General features: G+C 42.9%; 1 protein-coding gene across 2 annotated transcripts; it reads right to left on the bottom strand.

The window, feature by feature from the left end:
* Nucleotides 1-337: 337 nt before the first annotated feature.
* On the bottom strand, nucleotides 338-7,156 carry LOC124022459 (eomesodermin-like). 2 transcript variants are annotated; one of them, XM_046337369.1, is made up of 7 exons: nucleotides 7,094-7,156; nucleotides 4,191-4,832; nucleotides 3,733-3,887; nucleotides 3,456-3,577; nucleotides 2,747-2,902; nucleotides 2,287-2,348; nucleotides 338-1,702 (listed from the first exon to the last, which is right to left on the bottom strand). In XM_046337369.1, the coding sequence occupies exons 2-7, from the start codon at nucleotides 4,688-4,690 to the stop codon at nucleotides 943-945; spliced, it is 1,755 nt and encodes a 584-aa protein (XP_046193325.1). In that variant the 5' UTR covers nucleotides 4,691-4,832; nucleotides 7,094-7,156; the 3' UTR covers nucleotides 338-942. The 2 variants fall into 2 exon arrangements, with proteins under 2 accessions (XP_046193325.1, XP_046193324.1); XM_046337368.1 differs by lacking the exon at nucleotides 7,094-7,156 and having other exon boundaries at nucleotides 4,191-4,951.
* Between the last annotated feature and the right edge of the window lie 207 nt (nucleotides 7,157-7,363).

Genomic DNA, 7,363 nt, shown 5'->3' with positions numbered 1-7,363 from the left:
AGAGGATATGGATTTCTGAGTCTGTAGCAACCAATGAACTGACAGGATATCTGGACCTTGATGGCAGCAGGTAGAGACAGGTAGCCTAGTCTGTTGCTCTGCCCCCTGAACAAGGCAGTTAAACCCACTCTTCCCCGGGTAGAACACCATTGTAAATAAGAATTTGTTCTTAAAATGACTTGCCTCGTTAAATAATATATAAATGGTACAGATGGAGATTGTATTGCGTTGTCGATATAAGAGTCTATGGTGTAGTTTAGGCCGTTATCTTATTCCGTTACTCTGATGGACCAAAGACTCCTAATTTATTCAATAGTTGGATAACGAACCTTGAAGCTTTTTTTAAAATGTATTTTATTAAGAGAAAAAACAACAACAAAACAACTCTTAACAATGTCCAGTCTATTTGATACAAGACCCTTCACATTTCACAGCATCATATTCACAAGTCTTCAAAAAAAAAAACGAGTCACGTCTGTAAAAACTCAAACTTCAATGTGAAGGCAAATGTTGTACAAACACACATCGACCGGGTACATTGAAGGACAATACAATGTGTCATAGCACAGCCCACTGGGTTATATCCAATACTCTGGCGGCACTTTAAGAACAATTCCCACGGTCCATCATATAGATTGTTATTTTTTTTTTAAATCACACTGTCCAGTCACATGTTGTTAAAAACCCCTGGTGAATAAGGTTGGTGTAGGTGGCACTGGTTTGGCAGAATATCGACAGACTGTTAAAAACCCCTGGTGAATAAGGTTGGTGTAGGTGGCACTGGTTTGGCAGAATATCGACAGACTGTTAAAAACCCCTGGTGAATAAGGTTGGTGTAGGTGGCACTGGTTTGGCAGAATATCGACAGACTTTGAACTTCCAACCAATACGAAAAGGAGGGAAAACCTGGCATCAAAGATTTTCTAAAAGGTGACAAGATAATTAAGGGCCTGTGTAGAAGGAATAATAAGCCATACTTTTAGAAAGGGATGAATCTTTGCTGTAGGTGTCAGTGGCAGTCAGACCCTCACCCTTTACAGTGGGGGAGTTCTCTGTGCCGGGTCCACTCAGAGGCATACGTCTCCTTTTACACACCAGGGCCCCAGAGTCAGCTTTCTCCAGGCCCGGCGTGGAAGAGTGAGTATCAGTCCACGTTGAAGCTATGTTACCAACACTACTGCCATTGATCTCTTCCCCCTGAGCCTTGTCTTTGTCAGGCACAGACAGCTGGTCCTCTGGGAACCCAGTGGGGCTGGGTCTCGGGGACCACGGCAGGCCCGTGGTCACCTTTCTCTGGTAAGATCCTCTAGAGCCCCATCCTGCTGCCATGGAAGTGAAAGGAGAGTCTGGGTAGTAGGTGAGAGCGTGGGAGTTCTGTAGAGGCAGGGATTTAATCCCGTAAGGGAGCAGGCTGCTAGAGTAGTCCCCTTCATAGGAACTGAGATCCAGTTTGTTGGGGCCAGCTCCTCCCTGTTGCATGGAGATAAACCACCTCTGGGAGGCGCTGTCCTCTGGCTGAGGGGAGAAGAGACTGTTGGTCTGGGGTACTGTCCTCTCGCTGTTGTAGAAGCGGTTCTGGGGCAGGTTGTTGATGACCTGGTCCTGGAAGAAAGGTTGCATGGCGTAGCGAGCACCTGGGACGATCTGGTGGGAGCCGGTGGGGGAGGGGGTCAGTCGGTCACCCTCTGGAGCTGTGTACATCCTAGAATATCATAGGAGAAGAGAGATGTACACTGAGTGTATAAAACATTAAGGACACCTGCTCTATCCATGACACAGACTGACCAGGTGAATCCAGGTGAAAGCTGTTATCACTTAATGATTAATGATTTAATGATTAAATCCACTTCAATCAGTGTAGATGAAGGGGAGGAGACAGGTTAACAAATTATGTTTAAGCCTTGAGACAATTGAGACATGGATTGTGCCTGTGTGCCGCTCAGAGGGTGAATGGACAAGACAAAAGATTCAAGGGGCTTTGAATGCGGTATGGTAGTAGGTGCCAGAGCCACGCCAGTCGCTGCAGGGTTTTTCACACAAACAGTTTCCTGTGTGTATCAAGAATGGTCCAGCAACACAAAGGACAGTCTACACGGGCCAGCCTCCCTGTGGAACGCTTTCGACACCTTGTAGAGTCTATGCTCTGACGAATTGAGGGGCTGTTGTGCATGCAAAGGGGGCTGCAAACGCAATATTAGGAAGGTGTTCTTAATGTTTTGTACACTCGGTGTATAAGGATCATTTGTAAGTGAATATCAATATGGCGGAAACATTAAAGGTGCTCACGAATCATAGTTATCTCTGAATCCTTTTGCAAATGGGTTGTGGTCAATTTTCAGTTGTGTGATCTACGGAAAAAGAGAGTAGCAATTAGAAAACGGTGTTATAATGAGATAAAGGGTTGAGAGAGAGAGAGAGCAGGGGGAGAGGAGAGAGAGCAGGGGGAGAGGAGAGAGAGCAGGGGGAGAGGAGAGAGAGAGACAGGGAGAGAGGACAGAGAGAGAGAGACAGGGAGAGAGAGCAGGGAGAGAGGACAGAGAGAGAGAACGAGGGGAGAGGACCGAGAGAGAGAGAGAGCGAGGGGAGAGAACGAGAGCAGAGGGAGAGGACAGAGAGAGAGCAGATGGAGAGGACAGAGAGAGAGAGAGCAGATGGAGAGGACAGAGAGAGAGAGAGCAGATGGAGAGGACAGAGAGAGAGCAGAGGGAGAGGACAGAGAACGATAGTGAAAAAGATGCATTCTTACATCGGTGTTCTGATAGGCCGTGACGGCTATAAACTGGTTCTCAGGGAAGGTGAAGGTCTGGGTCTTTGGGTCACTGCTCATGTCCTCCAAGCCCTCTGTCACCTCTACAATGTGTAGCCGCGGCTGATACTTATGAAGAGACTGAAGAACTATCATCTGTGCACAGAGAAACCCAACAGGAAGTCAACGGAGGAGACCGTGGGCCAAATCCTGTACGGGTGCAGCAGGTACGTAGCCTAGCGGTAGGAGCGTTGGACTAGTAACCGAAAGGGTGCCAGATCCAATCCCAGACCTAAATATCTGTCGTTGTGCCCCTGAACAAGGCAGTTAACCCACTGTTCCTAGGCCGTCATTGAAAATAAGAATTTGTTCTTAACTGACGTGCCTAGTTAAATAAAGGTCAAATAAATAATGACACATACCAATGACATCAATGCAAGTTTATGCAAATGTTTTCGGGATTTGACTTTATAAAGATATCTATATGATCTTCATAATAATAACAATATAATAAATATGTTGTTTATTTTATTTTGCATTTAAAACAATGAGCCTGGAAGTTACACATTAATAACCACAGTAGGATTTTTTTTTTTAACGATGAAAATATTTCGTACATAAATGAATACATTCCCAGGCTTATTAGAATATATTTATATTTCCTTAAAATGACCCCCCCCCGTGCAGGTAGTATAAAAAAATGCATCACCTGTGCGCTGTTGTTACTGCCTCCTTTATTGTTGGTGAGCTTCAGTTTGCCGAACGAGATCTCCTGTCTCATCCAATGTGCTCCCGTGTTGGGAGATTCAGGATGGACGTACATTTTGTTTCCTAAAGAAGGAAAAAATGTTTTATTTTATTTTTTTATTTTAAAATACATTTTTTTTTAAAGATTGTTTCATAATCGCTGCGGTTAATGTAAATCAAAACAACTATTTCGAAATCGTGTAGAATATTTCAACTGCCTATAATTTATCGGATCATACCCTGCATATTATTGTCCGCCTTTCCGCAGGTGATCCATTTCCCGCCTTGGAACCTCCAGTGGTTGGGGTCCGCGAGCGTGACCTCCACAAACACGTTGTAATGAGCAGAGACATTCAGACCCATCAGGTTGAACCCCAGGAACGGGAACATGCGCCTGATAAACAACACAACGATTCAAATGTGTGTGTGTGTGTTTGCGTATTTTTTTTAAATGTGCCAGATCTGGTGAGAATTTGAGAACAAAATTAATGTGTGGGTGGCGTTTCAGAGAATACAGTTTCACAACATCAAATATAAATGCAATGTGATGATGGCATCCTTTTCAGTATTCAGGCGCCTTTTCCGTATTTTAATGTATGAGAGAAGTTTCAGAGAATACAGTTTCACGACAGTATGAAAACACACTCGGCACCCGCCGAACCGAAGCAGCTTTATCCGCTGGCCACGTCGCACTCACCTGCCCTGTTTGGTGATAATCATCTCGGTCTGATGACGGTGGAACCTGAGCCAGAGAGGCCGGTTACAGAGGTAGACCTGAGCCCTCACCCCCGTGCCCGAGGGTAGGGGCACCGAGCCGGTGCTGTATGGAGGGTAGAGACACCCACCCTGTCCTAACTGGTAGGCCGAGCCGAACTGATTGCGCCCCGCCGAGGAGAATCCCGTGGGAGGCAACACCGAGCTGAAGTGAAGCGATGTCGAATATCTCGATCCACCGGAACCCGTGTAAACGGTACCGGACTGAGAATAAGGGAATAACGAGCACGGACTCGCCATGTCTCCAGTTTGCTTGGATGGGGGTGAGATATAATAGCGGTCTGGCCCCAGTCCGTCGGTGTATCGGCTAGCGCTGCCGGCCATAGCCGGGTCATCTGCACCCACCACCGGGGACTTTCTCCTCCCTCCGGGCGGGGGCGTCCTTGGGGAAGGAAAGGTGTTGCTCTCTCCCTCTCCGAGCATGGTAAAAAAAAATTGTCAGGTAAGATTAAATGTTATTCGGTCCCACGGTCTTCTTTTTTTCTTCCAATTTCTTCTCCGGGGCTTCTGTCAGAAGGGTTGGAGACGCACCGGAACCAGGGATCTTCTTGAAAAGTTCTGCATCCTTTGGAGAAATAAAAGTACAATATTATTATTTTTTATTTTAAGTATATCCAAAATATCCCAATTAGAATCGCATAGACCTATACTCTCAAACGGGCTAACTGGCTATAGGCTACTGTAAATGAAGAGGCAGGAAGTCCTCCTGCCCGTCTGGCTGGCCGTGTGCACTGAGTTACCACTGTGTAAACTGACGAGCTGCTCCCCTGTGATAACCTGCACGGGTGATTACGTGATTCCCGTTTCACACTCCCAATTTGCTGTGAAGGCCATGGGTGTGGCTTTTAGGATGGATCGTGATAGATGGCTCAGTCCACATATATTTACATTTTTTTGGGGGTGTGATATTTAACTGATAAAAAAAGTCAGTTTAAATGTTTTAGTTCATACAAAATGTTACTGCGCAGTAAAGGCTGATAGTGAAACGTTAAGCTACACTACATCTCCCAGATAAGGACCTATCAGAGAGGCGTGAGTTTTATTCTGCTCTGTACATTTAAAAATAATAAAGGAGTAACCTACTTCTCCTGGCCTATATTTAGCTTGTTATTATTATTATTATTTTAATGCATTTTATTCATTTAGCAGACGGTCTTATTCAGAGTGACTTACAGTCAGTACATTCATCTACAGATAGCTAGACGGGACAACCTCATACCACAGTCAGTACATTCATCTACAGATAGCTAGGTGGGACAACCTCATACCACAGTCAGTACATTCATCTACAGATAGCTAGACGGGACAACCTCATACCACAGTCATAGTCAGTACATTCATCTACAGATAGCTAGACGGGACAACCTCATACCACAGTCGTAGTCAGTACATTTGTCCTCAATAAAGTAGTTATGATCAAAGTCAGAGTTAGTAAAGTGGTGGTGGGGGACGGGACGGGGGAGGGGTCAAGTGAGAGTGTTAGTTCAACGAAAGTATTTTTTTCTACTTATATATGTCAACCTCTTGGAGTAAATGTTAAATGTTGTGTCTTTTTGTTGTTGTTGTAACATCCGAAATAAAACTGTACATCCAGGTCCCCCCTCCATCTATCGCTAGTTATTTGTGTATTCCCGGCAGACAACGCTCATTGAACTATCTCTCTATAGCCAATCAGGTCATTGATCGACAATTATCACGTCATTATAGAACCCTTCACTAAGACACATAGGGCCTTTACCTCCCCCGGACCCCACGGTAGGTCTAAATGTTTGTTTAAGCTCTCTTCTCTGTCATATTGATTTATAATAGCAAGATGCTAACTAGAAAATTAGAACAATTTAATTACGGAGTAGCAATTCAATTGATAGCACTGATATTGTGTAGTAAAAATCAGTCTGTTAGACCTATACAGAGGAATTAGCTTCGGTAAATTATTGCATGGCTTGACCATTTCTACCTTTCACTTAACAATTCGTTTTCTTGTAAACCACATGACAAATTGTATGAGATTTGTTTTCAGAAATGCCGAGACCTGGGGGTTTGTATAAAGGTGTGAAAACACTCGATGGAAAGTTGTCACACCTCATCGAAACAGACACTAGTATTATTTGTGCTCACGCTTTCCACGGTATTTCTCATGTAGCGCTACAGAATCAGGTTGACTTGTTATGTTCCCTGATATATTAAGTAGGCCTGTAAATGTTTTCAATGGGGTTTTTTCTATTTAATTTTGTCTACATAATTATTAGTCTATAGAATAACCTAAACGGGTTGTTCAGACAATTATTAGATCATTTCATAAATTATTTTCCAAATAGTTTGTTTAGACTATGGCTAAAATGTAGTATATATTCCTTCAATTTTAAGATAATTTAATTAATATATATTTTCACAATAAATTCAGAGTCATGAATTTGCATGAATTTCAGAGAGATTTAGTCTACGTTACAGTCCCACCGGACTGCCCTTTTGTGAACAGAGGTGGAAACGGTCAATTATCTTTCCGTTTGAAGAAGCCTGTGATGTGTCGCCGAACCGACAGCCCGCTGTAGGAACTGCTTTACAGATACAAACATATTGGTGACACAAAGCTCCGACTGCATAGAACCAGCAGCGGTCGGTCAAATATAGTGCACTGATTTCACTGACAGAATATATATATATATATATATTTTGTTTTTAAATGAAATTCTTAAAATATAATTTCTGTAACTTATCTTGTAACATATAGCCTACGAATTGTTAATTCATGAATCTATACCGATACATATATTTAAATAGGATTAGTCTATTTATATAATATACAAATCAATAAAACAAACTTACCAATCTTGGTCCTTGTTTGGCCTACTTCGTTTTCAATTGAGGCTAATAAATAGACCTAATACATTTTTAATACTAATATAGGCTGCAATTTGGAAATAAATAAATACCCGACATATATTTTTTTGTTTTCAATCACAATAATAAAAATAAGAGCGATCGTTAATTTATAAGTATTTCAACGCATCTTCTCTCCTTGTTTTGAAGGAGATGGTTAAAGTATGCGCTTATATGTAGTCTACTGACTATAGGATCCTTTCTTGCGGTTCAGCT

The sequence above is a fragment of the Oncorhynchus gorbuscha genome, unplaced genomic scaffold, assembly GCF_021184085.1.
Source record: "Oncorhynchus gorbuscha isolate QuinsamMale2020 ecotype Even-year unplaced genomic scaffold, OgorEven_v1.0 Un_scaffold_1396, whole genome shotgun sequence".
Lineage (NCBI taxonomy): Eukaryota > Metazoa > Chordata > Actinopteri > Salmoniformes > Salmonidae > Oncorhynchus > Oncorhynchus gorbuscha.
The sequence above is the reverse complement of the archived record's forward strand: the minus strand, read 5'-3'. Positions and strand labels throughout refer to the sequence as shown.

What these genes read in the sequence shown, in the direction of transcription:
- LOC124022459 (XM_046337369.1), bottom strand. Translation starts at nt 4,690, where the DNA reads ATGCTCGGAGAGGGAGAGAGCAACACCTTTCCTTCCCCAAGGACGCCC. An exon ending in GCAGTAACAACAGCGCACAG is followed by an intron (nt 2,903 to 3,455) that starts GTGATGCATTTT and finishes CTCTGTGCACAG; the next exon opens with ATGATAGTTCTTCAGTCTCT. An exon ending in TTCAGAGATAACTATGATTC is followed by an intron (nt 1,703 to 2,286) that starts GTGAGCACCTTT and finishes ATGATATTCTAG; the next exon opens with GATGTACACAGCTCCAGAGG.